We start from the raw sequence: 18,563 nt of genomic DNA on the forward strand, positions 1-18,563 counted from the left end.
TCATGTCATGTTTATACTTCTGTAATTGTGCCACTGCTGTACTATTGCCGGATCCATACTTCATTCAAGCTAGTGTGCTGAAGTGGTTTGGAGATTGCAGCTTTCCAAACGTATTTTATGAATAAAAACAAAATTTGGAACAATAAGTGGAGCAACCTGTTTGAAAGCAAAGCATACTGCAGTTCAACTGTGTCATTTTAATTGGCTCATATTACAACGGAAAGGCTTTCTTCATTCTGTCTTGCCTGCTGAGCATTCCCAATCAGAGGAGCTGTGGTTCTGGATGGCGCCATCATGGGCTGTGCTTCCTCTTGGTATCAGGCAATGACCTTCTGCTAAGGCACCATAGGAGGGGGCTTCCTAATTATGCTGGTTAGCAGGTAGCAGAGTTCCAGCATCACTCCTACTGTTGCATTTGTGAACCGAGTTGGTTTTCTCGAATCAGTTCCATTTTCTCTCCTTCCCAGCCTTAGGAACATGGTGTGGCCAGGGGGAACCAGATTAGAAGTTATATATGCATCTTTTCCCATCATTGTTTCCCTCAAGGTCTCCTTCCTTGCCCCACTTAACACCTGTCCCTCAGGAGGACCAAATGGCATGCATACTTGTAGGTGGGAACAGAGTGGAGTAAGCTGAATGCTAGAAGCAGGATTTCTTAGCAGTGGAGCCTCAGCAGCCCAGCCAGTCTCTTCACTGCTCAGCTGCTGGCATTGCAGCTTCTGGGCGCTTCCTGGTGGCAATTGCCATCTTGGAAGAGGGAGCCGATGAGAGTGACTGCTCCATCCCCAGACAATCTTTGATTTAAGAGACACACAGAAAAGAATTTCCTGTCAAAATGATTTCCTGATTTAACCCTATAATAGGAAACCAGGGGTGTTTAACAGCATTCTCACATGCATGCAAGTGCATAGAGTTGAGATCGTTTGGGGAAAATAGATCCTCACCTAGTAGTTCAAAACTCTGAGCATGTACATAGACACATGACATGATAGTGTTTTCCCGTCGCGGGAAAGGTAGCAAACAGTCCAGGACATGAATAGCAAGACCCCCAACAAAACAGCCAAGAAGTGTATGAGTTTAGCTTAACTAATAGACATGCTGCTTCCTGTCGGGCAATTCTGAAGTGTTTGAAAACAATAACGTGTGCAGTTTATCATCACAGAACAAAGTTATACAGAACTTTAGAGGTGGTTGAAAGACAAACTATTTGGAGATGACTGTTCTCTCTGAGATCCATTTAGTCATGACTGATACTATTTGTCTGAGTTTAGGTTGAAAGGGATTGCTCCAGAATATAGTAGCACAGGATACTTGAATGGCAGATAAAGTCAGTAGAGGCATAAATTCGTTAAAACACGAACTGATCAGATTGTAGCTCCTTGCATTCCAGAAATAGGAAAAAGTACCGACATAATAATCTACATAGACAGAACATATGCAACATAAGATTTCATAAATTGACAAGGGGTGGGGCACAAGGTGACGGTTTTCACAAGGAGGCCTTGAGGACTGGGCAGAATAGAATCTGCAGTTCATAATGTGTAGCAGGAATAACAAACACAATGCTAGCTAGCTACAATTTTTTCACAATAAAATCAGAGTCCAGTAGCACCTTTAAGACCAACAAAGATTTATTCAGGGCATGAGCTTTCGAGTGCAAGCAATCGTCTGACAAAGAGTACTTGCACTCGAAAGTTCACTCCTTGAATAAATCTTTGTTGGTCTTAAAGGTGCTACTGGACTCTGATTTTATTGTGCTACTTCAGACCAACATGGCTACCCTTTGAACCTAATTTTTTAACTGTTAATGTTGTGCTCTGAACCAACCCAACATTTTATTCCAGATGTCATGAATACACTTTTTTTTTAAGTACTAGGCAATTCAGAAAACCTGTTTGTATTTTTCAGACAGTTATCTATGGGCACTTTAATTTCCATTTTTGTAATAGCTAGGTAGATCAGGGATTGTTTGTACAGGATTTATGAACTGCAGGGTATTACCACACACTCCCATTAAGGGGTTGTTACATCAGCAATTTACCAGCCTTGTCCATCCATCAAGGTTGTTTGCAAGATCTAAGATATCAGATATGTGCTCCTCAGGGGATGCTGCCTTGTGGAAGTGGAGCTGTGGCTTAGCGATAGAGCATCTGCGTGGCATGCAGATAGTCCCCTGTGAAAGAGCTCAGCCTGCGACCTTGGAGAGCCACTGCTGTCTGAGTGGAGAGTACTGACTTTGATGGACCAAGAGAAAGTGATTTTCATATAAAGCAGCTTCATGTGTTCAGGAGTATTATCGCACAGTGGTCCCCAACCTTTCTACGCCCTGGCCCTGATTCCCTCTCCCCGCCCTCCTGCAGTAAGAAGCTTCCCGGGCCACAAGCCCGGGAAGTTTTTTAAGTTTTTTACTGCGGGGGGGGGGGTGGGGAGAGGGAGCCGCGGCCCGGCGCCATGGCCTTCGCGGCCCAGCACCGGGCTGCGGCCCGCAGGTTGGGGACCACTGCTATAGCAGATGGAATAAGATGGCTGTCATTTTTGACATCTGGAGAGTCAGATTGCCCCAGTATGGAAGTACTGAGGATTAAAATTAGCCCCCTACCATGAATGTCCATTATTGGAAAGGGCATTCTACCCACATTTTCTTATAGATCAGTGGTTCTCAACCTTCCTAATGCCGTGACACTTTAATACAGTTCCTGTATTTCACAGCTTACTTCTCCCCAAAATACTAGACATGGTACCAGTCTACTTAGTTTCTGTACTCAGTTCCCCATTGGCCCATTATGCACGGGGGTGGATAGCGCACTTTCGGGGTGGAATGGCGGCAAGTAAAATCACCGATAACGCACGGAGCTGGCTGCAACCAGCCGCTGATTCGGCGCATGCTGCCGAAAAAGCCGCATTAGCAAAATGTGGAAGAAAGCGCAGCTTCCGGGTGACCGGGGCGCAACCAGAAGCGGCACCGGGGTCGCCGCGTGCATAATCGGTTACTCTGGGTTTTGCCGCCATTGCATCCCATCTCGTGAATAAGCGGTTTGCTTCACTTCTTCCCCCTCCGCGTTTTCCATGTGACCCGAAATCACCATTTTGGCGGCTGTGTATAATGGGCCATTAACAAGCATTCTTTTAAGAAATCTTGCTGTTACATACACTTGACATAGTTACCACTAAATAGACGTTTTTGAATTGTTCTAAGGGCAGTCTTTCCTTAATATATCTTTCTTCTGAACTCCGCTGAGATCTTAGCTATGCTACATCTTGGAATTGCCATCAACTTTGACATACTGCTTTCTTCAGGAATTGTTTGCATAACCTTCAAATTCATGTTTTTCAACAAGAATCTGTCTTATATTTTACTACTACGCCCTTCCTCCAAGAAGGGCAGGGTGGCATATGTAGATGTCCTGTACTTCATTCCTCCTCAAACCACCTCTTTGAGGCATCAGAATCTCACAGAGCTGGAAGAGACCACAAAGGGCCATCTTGTCCAGCCCCAGCAAGGACTTAAAAATCACGCACTCCTGACAGATGCTCGTCCCATTTCCTCCTAAAAACTATACTCCATCACACTCCGAGGCAACATATTCCATCCACAAACAGCTCTCACTGTCAGAGAATGTGTTCTAATATTTAAGTAGAACCTAGTTTCTTGTAATTTGAATCCATTGCTCCTAGTTCTTGACTCTAAAACTGCAGTAAACAAGTGGGCCCCCACTCTTCTAAGAGTCTGCTTTTTACATAATTACAGATAACATATCAAGAAAGATTATTCAGTTGAGGATTAGAAAGCAATCAACCTCTGAATGCCAGTGCTAGGAGGCAACATCAGGGGGAGACATTGGCTGTTCTGACCAAGCAGTAATATCAGGGCTCTCTCAGCCTCACCCACCTCATAGGGTGTCTGTTGTGAGGAGAAGGAAGGGAAGGTGACTGTAAGCTGCTTTGAGACTCCTTCAGGTAGAGAAAAAGCGGCAAATAAGAACCAACTCTTCTTCTTCAGTAATATCAGGGCTTTCTCAAGGCGACTGTAAGCTGCCATGGGGCCTCCTTCGGGTAGAGAAAAAGCAGCATATAAGAACTGACTCTTCCTCTTGAGTTTGGCCTGTATTGCTGCAATTTACAAACACCTATTTTCATGTGTCCATTTTCTTGCACCACGGCTAATTCTTCCAATGTGCAATGGGAGCCAACTGCTTCTAGTATTTTGTCTTACACTTCAGTATTTCTACACAGCCAGTGGCCTTTATCAGATGTGCAGTAGTCATGGCAGCTTTCCTTCTTTATCTGTTATACTGTTTCAATACCTAGATGATATTGTCAGCAGACACTTGTTTCCATGTTGCTCCTCAGACAGCCCACTGGGTTTGCTCCTTCTGTGGATTTCTTTGGTCAGCGCAATCCATTAAGTATTATTATTTACCCTGTTTCTAGCATTTGGTAAGATTATTCTTTATGTGTTTTCATTTTAGAAGTATGATAATGCAGCCAATGCTTTCTTTTTTTGTTTGGAAAGCTGGAAGTATCGAGAACGAATAGATCATGTGCTGCTCTGTCATGCTGTCTTGTGCAATAGTTATAAGTAACTTCAGTAAACACATTTGTCAGATGGTCTCCACCGACCAAATTCTTTTGTCTATATATTGACAAATATATATATATATTCAGTCATTTATATAATTTTTACCTCTGGCTTCGATAGCCCAGGCGAGCCTGATTTTGTCTGATCTCGGAAGCTAAAGAGGGATAACCCTGGCTAGTATTTGAATGGAAGACCTCCAAGGATCTGGGTGGCAGTTTCTCCAAGGAACACTAATAATCATGATGCAGAGGCAGGAAATGGCAAACCATCTCCAAACGTCCCATGCCTGGCTGGCAGACAATCCCCGGATCTCCTGGCTACACTACACATGCCGTACAATAAAAATATAGAATTTTAGGAAAAAATCATGGAAAAGAACCATACGTATTCACTGACTGATATCACCACATGGTCTCTGGCACTTTTAAAAGCATTAGAAATATGCAATATTCATATTCTGCTAATGTTTAAAAAAGTGATATCTAATACGACAGTGCCAATAATACTATGTGAAATTTTTTAAAAAGGTTGAAGCAATGATTCCAGAAATTACAATAAAACATTAGTTACCTGTGATAATATCTGTATTTGATGAACTGCAGAAATTTTGACATCCACCGTGTCAAGTGTCACTGAGGGAAAAGATACTAAAGAAGAAACTGATGCTAGGTCTGCTGTATAAATAAAGCTGCCACAAACCCCAAAAGTTATAATTTGATATTCATGTTGTGTTGCTGTCTTCCTGAATATTAATTCACTCAAGAAAATGAAAAAGGGGCGCTGAATAAAATGAACTAACTCATTTTAGGTCATGCCGTAAAATTAAATGTATATATTATCTGCATAATTGCTAGCAGGATAGACGCAGCTAGAAAATTTGAGTGTCTGTTGTAATATAATAGTAAAAATATATAATGTGACATGGTGTGCTTAGTATGCGTTAGTTAAGTGGCAGTTAGTGAGTATCCATCTGAACATTTTGCCTTCTAAAATATCTTTTTTGAACACTATTAAGAGCAGCTTTATAACATAGTTCCCAGTTAATAAAACAACCAATCCGTGTATTTTAATGAGTGGGAAGAAAAGTTAGCTGTGCTTAAAGCCTAAATATATCACAAATACATTCTAAGAATTTTTTTCTCCTATCCTTAAACATTTCAAACGGTTTATTTTTATAAGACTGTGTGCTTTGACTCCTGGATCATGCTTTAGAAATAAATTTTGGGGCATGTTTTCAGAAAATACCAAAAACAAATGAATCTTCTCGCCAGCATGAAAGCCATCCTGAAGAAACAGAAGAGGAATTACGAGAACACCAGTCATTTTTGGAAGATGCATATATTGATAGAATATCAAACCAAAAGGACTTCCAAGGACTGGCCAATATGGTCCAGGTAAAGCAAGAACCCCTTGAAAATGATGAAGACGGAGAGATGCCGCAAGAACTCGAACCGGGGCAGAAGCAGACTGAGCAGGAATTGCTATTCAGACAGGTAAAGTTAAATGCATTAAAACTGGAGCATACCTTTCTTGTATTGCGTGTTGACTGCTGTTGGCAGGCTAATTCTAAAACAGAGGACCCCCAATCTTTTTGAGCCTATAGGGACCTTTGGAATTCTGGAGCAGCATGATGAACATAGCGGCAAAACGGCTGCTGTGCAGTGATTGCCACTAAAGACAGAGCCCAAATACACTGGCTGCTGTAGGAGGCAGAGCCAGCCACAAAATCTCTGCTACAATGCAACTTGTGGCGGCAGCTGCTGCAGATGCAGCATTTATAAAAAATCTGCACAGCTAATTTAATTTCAGGTGGCCTATCAGAATCTAGGCTGGGCCAAAGACCCAGCTAGCCCACTCACTAAATACACTTGGTAGGCACCAGGAAAGGTGGGGCTCCTTGTTTTAAATAGAGACAGAATACTTTAAAAGGTCTGGAACTAGCTTGTATTATGCCATCAACATAAAAGGATGGAAAATTTCCTATCACAAGAAAAATATTTTAAAAGAATCCTCCAGGGTCAGTAAAGTCCAACATTATGTTCACCATAGACCAGATGCCCTAGAAGTGGCACAAAGGAGCCTTACGCTGCTCTGAACTGTCCAATAATTAGTATTCACAGGTATCCTGCTTCCAAATATGGAGTCCCATTCAGCCATGATGGCTGACAACAGTTGACGGACCTTTTCCTACAATTTAAAGCCATCTAAACTAGTGGCAGAAAATTCCTGTAGCAGTAAATTCCACCAGTAAACTATATGTTGTGTGAAAAGTATATATGAATCATGAATCAGATTCACCAAATCCCCTCCAAACTTTAATATAAAGAAGCTCCTAGTTTATTTAGCATATATTTGGAGAAGGAAGAATTATGAAAACAGCCGTGTCATTGGGACCTCGAACCCACATCCAGATTTTATATGCATGTAATGGAAAAGCGATGCTTTTTGTTTTGTGATTCTGAGTGTTTTTATCACGTCTGAAACAGGAACGGGTATTTGCTTTTATTTGTTTGTTCCTGCATTAAGAGATGTGATAGTTTTGTTTTACATAAAAATGCAGGAAGAAGGCAAATGGTGCCTTTCCCTTCATATGCCAAAGCCACTTTTGTTATTATCTCTAAAACTATTAGCTTGTATGAAACACTGCAGCTTGCACCCAAGATTTATTCCTTTCTTTGGATGATGCATGAGGAAAACATTTTTAGCAAAAATTGCATGATTTGTGTGAACTATCAACCTGAACAATTTGTTTACCCATTAAGGCAAGCCATCTTGTGAATATGAATCATGCCATGTTATAGGTTAGAGGCGGCGATGCATGAGTGAGTGGAAAGGAAAATCTCCTTAGCACAGTTCCACTTTCTGAAGCGAAAACACAAGGGCCAAAGCAACACTTCAGTATAATTTTCCGTGAAATAATGCATATAGGGAAAGTTGAAGGGCCATTTTGCATAATTTTATTTAAACTGCTTTTGAAAATTTGTCAGAAGACCTTGTGCTATGTCTTGTACCTGCAAAAAGAAAAAAAAAGGAAACTACTTTCATATAGAGCAAGCAGACTTTAAGAGTAAGCTGAGTGCTTCCGCTTGCACATCTGGTATTCTTTCATGGGATTCAATCCTATGAATCATTTGAGCAGATAAATATTAATTTAAATTTTCCCTCATGGTGAGAAGGCTACTTGAGGTGGTATGGAAAGGTAATAATCAGTGCACTTATAGACGTGGAGAGCCAACAAAGTAATGGTTTATAGTGATAACTGCTTTGAATGTCCTCATCTTCAAAACTGGTATCAAAGGAGAAAACTGTTTACTTTAAAATTATTATTTCTTGGAACCTTTTAGATCCAGGGCCATCATTAACCACATGGTTATTGATTAACCACAGGGCCGTCATTAACCAACATGGGCTTGAACCCCCCCCCTGATTTTTTCCCTGTCTATATCTGCCTGTCTATATCTTCTTTCACCCTCTATCATCCATATTTCTCCTTCCTTCCTCGGCTCCTCTCCCCACCCCCCATGCTGGTTTTAGGACAGTGATGTTTAGATAACCTTGGCCTAGGAACTGAAGTTTAAAATTCAATGGACCTTTATCTTACACGTGCCGAAACCACATAGTTTGTGAGCCAGAGCAGAAGTCAGTATCAGGTAAGGTAGCAAATGCCAGTTCTGCGTCCATAAGTGGTACATATATGGATTATGTTTGCACATTATAAGCATTGTGACTTATAAGTTTTACATCGTCAAGATGGCTGAAGAACGTTTTTTTAAAAGTATGCTATAGTATCTGTATGGCTAATTTTGAACGTTTAAAGGTCAATTAAATCTGCAAATATGTTTTATTGATGATTGCATTAGCCACAACTTTTTTCACAGTATTAACTGTAGAGCAGTGGTCCCCAACCTTTTGATCACCGGGGACCAGTCAACGCTTGACAATTTTACTGAGGCCCAGGTGGGGTGGTAGTCTTTTGCTGAGGGACGTCGTCGCTGCTGCCTGAGCCCTTGCTCCACTTGCTTTCCCGCTGGCGCTCCTGACTTCCCGCTCACCCCTGGGGGGCACTGCCAGCATCATCTGCGCAGTGCCATGCTGAGGGGGAGCTCCAGCCATGGCAGCCGCTGGAGAGCACCAAAGGTGAGCCAGCGGCAAAGTGGCAGGGCAGCCCCCAAGGCAGCAGCCAGGGAGGAGGACAAGGAGGAGCCACAGCCCGGTACCGACTGATCCACGGACCAGTACCGGTCTCCGGACTGGGGGTTGAGGACTGCTGCTGTAGAGGGACAAGTCCATTATTCCCCATTTTTACCTAGTTACTTCATTAATTCTGTAGACCTAGTATTGTCATCAGTGTAACTGAACATCTTTGTAAAGTATAAAGTTCTGGAGTAGGTTGTCATCAACATGCTGACGACACCCAACTGTGCATTGTATTAATTAAGTCTCAGAACTCAGCCTTCTCTGTGTTAGGACAACATTTGGAGATTGTGATTGAGGAAGAAAATACTGAAGCTTAATCCTGATGAGGGGTGATGCTGATTGGGAATTGTAAGATCATGGGAGGAGTTATGACCCCCATTGAATAGGATAGGTCTGTCATCACTCATCTAAGAGCTTGGGAATTCTGTTGGAAAAATAAGTCAAATCAGGAGGTAACTTAACATGTCAGGAAGATCATCCCCCTTTTAGACATATCCAATGTAGCCATGGTTATCAATACTAGTGTCCTCAGAACTTGACTACTGTAATATGGGGCTGCCTTTGAAGACAGTGTTGAAACTGCAGAATATAGTTTCTCCAAGGAGCTCTGGGTGGCATAAACTGTTCTTGTCTTGACTGTTGTTACATCCATTCTTGGGATGTGGGGCCGTATTGTGATAGTTTTTGCCACTTAAGTTTTGCCTGCATTGTGGCTGGCATCTTCAGAGGTCTATTACAGCAAGATGTGTATCTCTCTGTGGCATGAAGATGATGCCAGCCACAGATGCAGGTCAAATGTTAGATGCAAAAACTACCAGAACTTGGCCCCACAGCCTGAGAAAACTACAAAAACTAATTGATTCCAGTCATGAAAGCTTTTGGCAGTCTTTTGTTTTTCAGCTAGGAAATTGATTTCAGGGTGTTGGAGCCATCAGTACAGTGTTTCCTAAATCCAGGCTTGGGTAAAATGCTTGATTCTGGTTTGTTGTTCATCTGTGCAGTGCAGCTCTTGAGAATATAGACTTCAAATGAAACCATTTGCTTCCCAGGGCCTGATCTTCCACAAAGTCAGGAAGTGAGTGATGATCAGGATACAGAAGCACTTTTTTTTAGTCATTAAGTAACTAGTAATCAAGCCCGCTGTATGACCAATACAGCAGGCGCTAGATACTCACAGTATTGCGGGGGCTCCGTGGTCGGTGGGCCGAGGAGTGGGAGGCGGTTCGCGCCTCTTGGTGACCGCGGCTGGCGGGCGCTCCTTGGGCGGTGGCCTGGCGGCGGGGGCTCCCTCGGGCGGCGGTCTGACGGCGGGCAGCACCTCCCAGCGGGCGGCCTGCACCTCTGGGGCGGCGGCCTGATGCGGCGAGAGGCACTTTGCGCCTCTCGCCACGTCAGGCCGCCGGGCAGGGAGCCCCCGGCAGCCACACTCCGCGCGACTGCTGGGGGCTCCTTCGGGCGGCGGCCTGATGCGGCAAGAGGCGCGGCTCGCAGTTGCTCCCTATGCCAGGGCGGGAATCGGGAAGAATATTTTTGTAGAATCTTTCGTTGTTTCTACACCATTTGAGTTCTTGAACAGTGACAGGAGATCAGATATACGAGGGGTCTTCAAAAAGTTTCTGTGCTTTTTTGTTTTCTTTGGAAATGGTGAGGGCAGGAGGAGTCATATGACTAGCAATCCAGCTGACCTTGCAGTTTGGTGTAAGAGTGAGTGGTCAAGTGGTGGTGAAGATAGCTCTGAAACTTATAAATTGCACCAAAGAGGAACTGTGTTCTGTCATACTATTTTTGATGACAGTGATAATGAATGTTTATTTAAACGGTCTTAGACTGCTTTTTGTGGACGTACAGAGCACTCTGCATCTGTCACACTAGTTTGGCCATTTTAGAACATTTCAATCCACTCAAAGTAGACTCTACGAGAGAGAACTTTATCCCCATACTGAGCACACATGCAGAGATGAATTTGTGCTCCATGCATACCATCTACCCACAAAAAGCCTATGACAGAACACTTCCTCTTTGGTGCAATGTATAAGTTTTACAGCCATCTGCACCACAGTATGACAGTATGACAGACCAGATCCAATGGGATGAAATTAATTCAAAAGAAATTCCGTCTAAACATCCGGAAGAGGTTCCGGACAGTTAGAGCAGTTTCTCAGTGGAACAGGTTTCCTCGGGAGGTGGTGGGTTCTCCATCTTTGGAAATTTTTAAACAGAGGCTAGATAGACATCTGACGGAGAGGCTGATTCTGTGAAGATTCAAGGGGGTGTCAGGTTACAGTGGATGAGCGATAGGGGTGTGAGTGTCCTGCTTAGTGCAGGGGGTTGGACTAGAAGATCCATGAGGTCATTTCCAACTCTATGATTCTATTATTCTTAACTGCAAAGTCAGCCAGATTGCCAGACGGATTAGTCACATGACACTCAGATACAACCAATTTCTACTACTCCTGCTCTCACCATTTCCAATGATACTATAAAAGAGTGGAAACCTTTTGAAGACCCCTCGTACATATCACTTGAGGCCTGAGCCCATATGCATTGAAAGATGGTAATAGGACTGAAATTGCTAAGTTTTGCAATGTGCAAGGCTTCTCTAGACTATTCACCATACTTAAGATTACTTGAGAACAACAGAAATCAGAAACAATCAACAGTATATTCGACAGCTTGAGGATGTCAGGGGAGACATATCTTGGATTTGTTGCTTCAGCAGAGCAGTGGAGAATATAGTCCATACAAAGTCAGTCCTGTACATATCTTTCATGCGGTGGATCCCTTACCAACACAGTTGTTTATTTCACTTGTGAAAGTAGCTTAATTGCTGTTGTTCTGTTACTACTAGTAATATAATTGTCCGTCACTTTTGCCTCAATTTTTTAAGTTTGTTTCAGCCATTTTGACATAAAACTTTTAAGCAACAGCAGTTATCATGTGAAAACATAATCCATGTGCCAACATTTCAGAAAAACAAAACGAGATTTTGCTACCTTACACGATAACATGAATCTTCGGCTCTTGGCCCACAGACTAACATGTACAATTTTCCTTCTGACTTTCAGGCCTAAGAAATCCAATGGTAATTACAGCTTGGGTGCTTTAAAGCAGAGACTCTCAAAGTTTTTTGCCAACCTCCTCTTTAACACAGGTTGGTGTATGAGGTAATCAATTTAACTATATTTGAAAAACAAGATTCCCTCTTCTCAGGCAAAATATTAAGTGGCCGTTAAGAGTTGTATTTTAAAGTTTTTATTTTTTTGTTGTTGTTAGGAGCACTAGTAAAAGGCTTGAATTATAGCTTTAACAGTGATAAACTTTCGTTTTAACGTAAAGATATATTGGCTAGTGTTGATGAGATTCAGTGAAGTCATTGTCAATGCATTCATTTTCTCAAAGTCAGCTCAAACCAAAATGTATCCAATTCGTTGAACAGTTCTTGCAGTGATAATATAATCCATCCTCCTTAACAGCAAGCGCTTTTACTGGAGCAGCAACGCATTCACCAGCTGAGAAACTACCAGGCATCCATGGAAGCTGCTGGTATCCCTGTGTCCTTCGGAGGGCATCGGCCCCTTTCTCGTGCCCAGTCCTCACCTGCTTCTGCAAACTTTCCCATATCAGTACAGGAGCCACCCTGCAAACCACAGTTCACAACAGGTAATGCTGAAAAATATTTTCTGTAAGTTCACTTGGTGACATTCTTAATAGCATAGTACTATGATCTCATCATGCTGGGGTCTTTGATCCCAGTGTGATGACAATGGATCCTTATGCTCTCATGACAGGGAAATGACAGAATTTTTTTTTTTACTTTAGGGGACTGAAAACAGCAAAAGCAATAGTGTCTGTAGTGATACATTTTAAATCTTGTTTCAAAAAGCCATCTGGATGCCAGAATATAGCATACTTCTTCCAGTGACAATTACCTCTCGATCTTTTACTCTATTGCAACACAAACTTATTCCCCTGACGAAGCATGTTGGTGAAACGCATAGAGAATTTTTGGCAATTTAACTAATAACATATAATTTTATCTCATTTTGCACCATCGGCCTCAGCCTTATTTTTTATTTCAAAAAGGCAAGCGAGCAATGGCCTATGGAAAGAGTCGGTCATTATATCGCACAGATTGTTAAGGGCAATTCTGGTAGGCAAACAGAACATATCATGTAGGCATCTCTAGCTCTCAGGAGATAAAGATGGTCTTTCCCATGCAAGAATTTAGGTCCCAATTAGGGGTGTGCAACCCCCTCAATATTTTTCTGGTTTGGGTATATTGAATCCCCAAAATATCAGTGTTTCCTGATATTCCATAATCCCAATAGAGGTGTGGTATTTGAATTCCATCAATATTTTGGAATGTCAGGGTTTTTTATTTGGTGGGTGGTTTGCTCCATACCTTGTGGGAACCATTAAAGGGTGCAATAAGAATGGATCTGGGGGTATCTTGCTCTCTGGCAATCAAGTAATCCCTAACATCATCCTCATTTTAAACATGTATTGTGATGCAGAGACCTTTATCTTGTTAATGATGTGTGCTTGTGTGGAATGTTCCCTTTTTATACAGAGTAAATTTACTGCAAAATTCCCATCATCAGAGTTTCCTGTTTTGTATTCTGTGTATATATGGAATGATGTCAAAGATGTCAGAGAGATGTAGCTCCATGCCACACAACCTGTCATCTGGGATATAGGTTTTATAGGTTTTACTACATGTGGGTGTGAAGACACACATACATAGTTCCTCTATATATTTGTGAAACAGCCTGGGGAGTGGAATGTGTCCGGCTGTCCAAGTTGGAATAGGGCCAATCATGGTGCAGCCAGCAAAGCTGGCTGCACGCTGATTGGCCCTGCCCCTGCAGCTCCCGCCCTCCATTCCTGGACACAAGCCTCTTTGCTCTCAGAAGTGCCTCAGTGCCTGTAGCCAGCAGCAGGTAAGGGGAGAGGGCCCTGGGCAAAGGATTGTGGTGGAGGGCCTGCTAACGAGTTCTTCTTGGCCTGCTAAGCAAGGCCTGCTAACGAGGGCCTCATGGCCTGCTAGGCTGGCCATGCTAATGAGGGCCTCTTGGCCTGCTAAGCAGGGCCTGCTAACAAGGGCCTCCCGGCCTGCTTACTGCCTACTAAGGAGCTCTCGGGCCTGCTAACAAACTGCCCAGCCCCCACCTCCCCACTTGATCCGGCTGTGAGCTGCAGCCCAAAGCCACCTTAAGCTGCCTGGCTAGGGGAGAGGACCCTTTCAAGGCCTGTTCTTAGGAATGGGCTTTAAAGCTAGTATCCTAGATAAGTTTCTCTGTGTATGATACCCACTTTCTAGTGTGGTCCAAATAGGCTCTCAGGAAGCCAAACTGTAAAGAAGAAAGAAACTGCCCCCCCTCTCCTTCCATTCTTTATACTAATAGGAGTCTTTTTGGGGGGCAGGGGGTTGTTTTGGTTTTAATGAATTATGCTGTGAACTTCATAAATGAACACCGATGAACCAATCACACAATTAATTCAGCTTCCTGTGAAGAACTGAAATGGGTGTCAAACAGAAGGTTTTTTTTCAAACTTTTCACTGAGTCCCTGTCTTGAGAGACTAAGTGAAAAGTTTGGCATGTCAAAGCTCTCAGCTGATATTCTCCATCCTGCACCCAAACCCCAAACTCAGATTAATTGGGAGGAACAGCAAAATACAATAAAGGTTACTTCTGAACATTAAACATTCCTCTCTTTAGATATTCATACATGCTGGTCTTATCAATATTTTAATATTTTAGATCTGGATTCATCAAAATAATGCTCATTATCAATGCTACCTGTCCATGTTATCTAATAACGTCTTATATTTATTCATGTTCACCCTTTGTCCAAAAAGATTTCTAGCCCCCCAAATGAGTCCCTTTGGTCACTTCTGTATGAAGATTTTGCCTTGTGATGAAGATCTGAAAATGGAATCCAGTGTAACTTTTTTGTTGTTCTCTTGTAGATGAAAAAAAATTCTCCCAGATTCTTGTTTGGATCTAAAATTTTCTTTAGTTTTTCATCTTGGGTCACTTGCTGGGACATGATTTTGATTCTCAGTTTCAGTTTGCAGACTGTAGATTCTCCATCTTGGATTAGTAGTCGATGCTTGCAAATTGTTGGGGTTATTGGTATCTGTTTTCTTTTATTAGATCAAAGCCCTTTGAATTTCTGATGATGCTTGTATTAGAAGGTCTTGCTGCTTCTTTTGAAAATTGAGTCATTTTCAGAAACTGAGCACAAAGCTGTTGTTTTTGTTGCTTGCAATCTGCAAAGATTTTTAGTTACTTATTCAATATTGCCAATAATCTGTTTCTTAACCTGTCCATTTTGTTCATCTTCATGAAGCTCAGAACAGCAATAGGACTATTCAAGGTTTTGAGTTTGGATCAGGAAAAAAATGTTCATAGTCAGAGTAGTTCAGCAGTAGAATTGACTGCCTAAGGAGGTTGTGAGCTTGTCCTCACTGACAGTCTTCAAGCAGTGGATGGACAGATACTTATCCTGGATGCTTTAGGCCAGTGGTTCCCAACCTGTGGGCCGCGGCCCAGTGCTGGGCCGCGAAGGTCATGGTGCCAGGCCGCGGCTCCCTCTCCCCGCCCCCCCCACAGTAAAAAATTTCCCAGGCCGCAAGCTTGCGGCCCGGGAAGCTTCTTACTGCGGGAGGGCGGGGAGAGGGAATCAGGGCCGCGCTGCGCACTGCGCATGCGTGGGTGGGGCAGTTGCCCTGCCGGTCCCCAGCCTCGGAAAGGTTGGGGACCACTGCTTTAGGCTGATCTTGCATTGAGCAAGGGGTTGAACTAGATGGCCTGTATGGCCCCTTCCAACTTTATGATTCTAAAAGAATTTGCAAATCTTGGAAACATTTTGTTCCTTTTACTGCAGATCTTTCTGTTTCAGATGAAATACCTGGATAGATTCCAAAAAATCATTAGTCCAGTTGCAAAGAAGGAGAAAAAAGGAGTCTTCAAAGATAGATAGATAGATAGATAGATAGATAGATAGATAGATAGATAGATAGATAGATAGATAGATAGATAGATAGATAGATAGATAGATAGATAGATAGATAGATAGATAGATAGATAGATAGATAGATAGATGAGCAGAGCAGAGCAGAGCAGAGCAGAGCAGAGCAGAGCAGTCAGACATTTTGGCGGATTTCTTTCCCACCTGCTTTTTCTGCTCTACAATGATATTTTTCAGCTAAATGATTAGGAGTGAAAGGTGGAGACCATACTTCCGATCTGCACTGTCAATGGGCATCTTCTTTACTATAAAGCAGACGGGCTTCAAGATAAGAGTATCTCTTGCTTAGCTTTGGTTCAGGAACAGAAGAGCACATAGGAGCTCATTATAAAAATCCTGCCTCACCCCCATCTTCCCCGGAAGTCTAAATCTGTGACTTTTTATTTATGTTATTATTATTTTGATTTATTTCTATATCCTTAGGAGCTTATGTAAACCTTTGTCTAGATCTACTGATTTAAGTTTTACTATTCTTTGTTTTGAATGTTTAATCAATACACAATCCAGACCAGACCTGCTGCTTCGTAGTACAGTTTTATATTTAGAACCGCTAAGCCATCTATTTTTTCTTCATTTTGAAATATTTTAAAACTCATTATTTGTTTCTTGCCATTCCAAATAAATATGTTTATCTGTTTTATGCCAATTAGTCAAAACATTATATACATATATTACATTTTTTTTTTTTTATAATGATTTTTTTTATTTTCATAAAGATAGAAATATAGTCATCATTTGAGAATATACGACCCCACATTGACTCCACAGTGATATAAACTTTTGCCCAAAACTCTAAGAGCCATGAGTCTAAGAGCCATCCACATTTCCACTACATTAAAAAAAAAAAAAAGCCTGTTTAGATATACAAAAGAAAAGTTATTATTAATCAACTTACTTGAGAGATCGTAGACCTCACATTAACTGCTTGATACAATCTGAGAGCTATCCTAGCAGATATTTCTAGGTTTGAGTTAGATGCTTAACATTAAACATTTCTTATAGCACAGTATTAGTTTTGGCCCTGTATCAATACCCTGATAAAGGGAGAGGAAAGTAGGGCTTTGCCTTAAAGATGTACAAAGAAAAAAAATTACAAAAGGATTTCATAATTTCTCCTTATCCTTAATACAGATACATCTACAAACCATTTATACTTGGCCCATTCTAAGAGCCATCCGGACAGGTATAAGTTGAGAGCTTTGCATTTTCTACAGATCAATATGAGCTTTGGCCCTATAACAATACACCAATAAAAAAAATAATAAGAGGGGAAAGCCCCATTTTATATTTCCAACGCTAACGATTATATTACCTATATGCCTACTAAGAAAAAGAAACAAGAGAGAAAAAAGGCACTGCTTCCCCTTTTTCATAAAAATAGCAATATAGGATACAGTATATGTTGTTAATACAGAGAATAATAAGATTTCCAGGTTTAGATTAAATGCTTAACATTAAACATAGAACAATATAAGCTTTCAGTCTTCTATAGCTTCTCCTTATCCTTGGTTCTAATACATCTACAAAACAATTTTTGCTTGACCCATTCTAAGAACCATCCTCAGTGTAGGCTTTAGTCCTAGGACAATTCACTAATAGAAGAAAGAAAAAATAAGGGGGGAGAACCCCATTTTACATTTTCAGCACTAATGATTATATTACCTATATGCCTATAAAAGAAAAGAGACAAAAAAAAAAACAAGAGCGAAAGAGACACTGCTTCCCCTTTTTCATAAAAATGGAAATATAGAATACGGTATAACATTAAACATAAAACAATATGAGCTTTCGGTCTTCTTAAGGGGGTCTCATCTCGAGGCTTGCTACATCTTGTCGTTCCCGTAAAATTATATTCTGTCCCATTGGCCTTTGGCGTAGGAAGTGCAGTTGTACTCTTTCCCGCAAAATATGCATCGATAAATCTTGAGGCCGTTGCACCTCCTGGACTCCAGTATCAATACAATTTTTTCCCCAGAGAGATCCTTTAAATCGGTTACTTTCACTGCAGATCCATATTTCTTTTGATTGATTTTTGTACACTCTTGCTTTGAGATGGCTGTATGTCTTTTTAAAAAGGGTGTCCTTATCTGGGCTGCAGAACTCCGGCATCCCATTTTCCGTCTCCAGAATTTCAGATTTCTCTTCTACTGTTGGTTTTCCACCTTGTTTAGAGCTGTCATCAGCCACTGTTATTGATCCATTATTCCTGTTAAAGACGTCTTCCTTGGCATCTTGGATCTCCTTGAAGATATGAATTTCAGATTTCTCTTCTGCTGTTGGTTTTCCACCTTGTTTAAAGCTGTCATCAGTCACTGTTATTGATCCATCATTCCTATTGAAGACTTCTTCCTTGCCATCTTGGATCTCCTTGGAGATATTTTTGATCAATCCATCTAAGAATACTTTGTAATCTTGGGTTTGTATCTCTATTAGATGAGCCAATCTTTTTAACATAGACATGATTTTGACTTAAAAAAAACCCGGCCCCAAACAATTTTACAAGTGGCCAGTAGAGGTCCTCTGTTTTATCCTCTAATGTTCCGGCACAGGCATGTGACGTATTGAAGCCGGTTAAGGCAGGGATTCTCGTACTGGCACAAAGTTCTCGTGAGATTTTCACATTCACTGCTCTTATCTCTATCTCCGAAAACCAAAACAATTACAATAAGAGGTTTTGCCAATTAATTCGAGTTGATTTGAATCCTTCTTCTGCTTAGTTAGGAGAATTAGCCTGCCTCTTAACGAGGTGGCT

General features: G+C 41.7%; 1 protein-coding gene across 7 annotated transcripts in view; it reads left to right on the top strand.

The window, feature by feature from the left end:
- HDAC4 (histone deacetylase 4) overlaps positions 1-18,563 on the top strand; it is a 172,294-nt gene that overhangs the window by 97,576 nt on the left and 56,155 nt on the right. For 6 of the 7 annotated variants that reach the window (XM_077313311.1, XM_077313330.1, XM_077313325.1 and 3 more), the window contains 2 exons: positions 5,818-6,072; positions 12,250-12,436. In XM_077313311.1, the coding sequence (XP_077169426.1) occupies positions 5,818-6,072; positions 12,250-12,436 (442 nt within the window). The remainder of the gene's footprint in view (positions 1-5,817; positions 6,073-12,249; positions 12,437-18,563) is intronic. The other variant, XM_077313338.1, reaches the window with a different exon arrangement.

The sequence above is a fragment of the Paroedura picta genome, chromosome 1 (genome assembly GCF_049243985.1).
Source record: "Paroedura picta isolate Pp20150507F chromosome 1, Ppicta_v3.0, whole genome shotgun sequence".
Lineage (NCBI taxonomy): Eukaryota > Metazoa > Chordata > Lepidosauria > Squamata > Gekkonidae > Paroedura > Paroedura picta.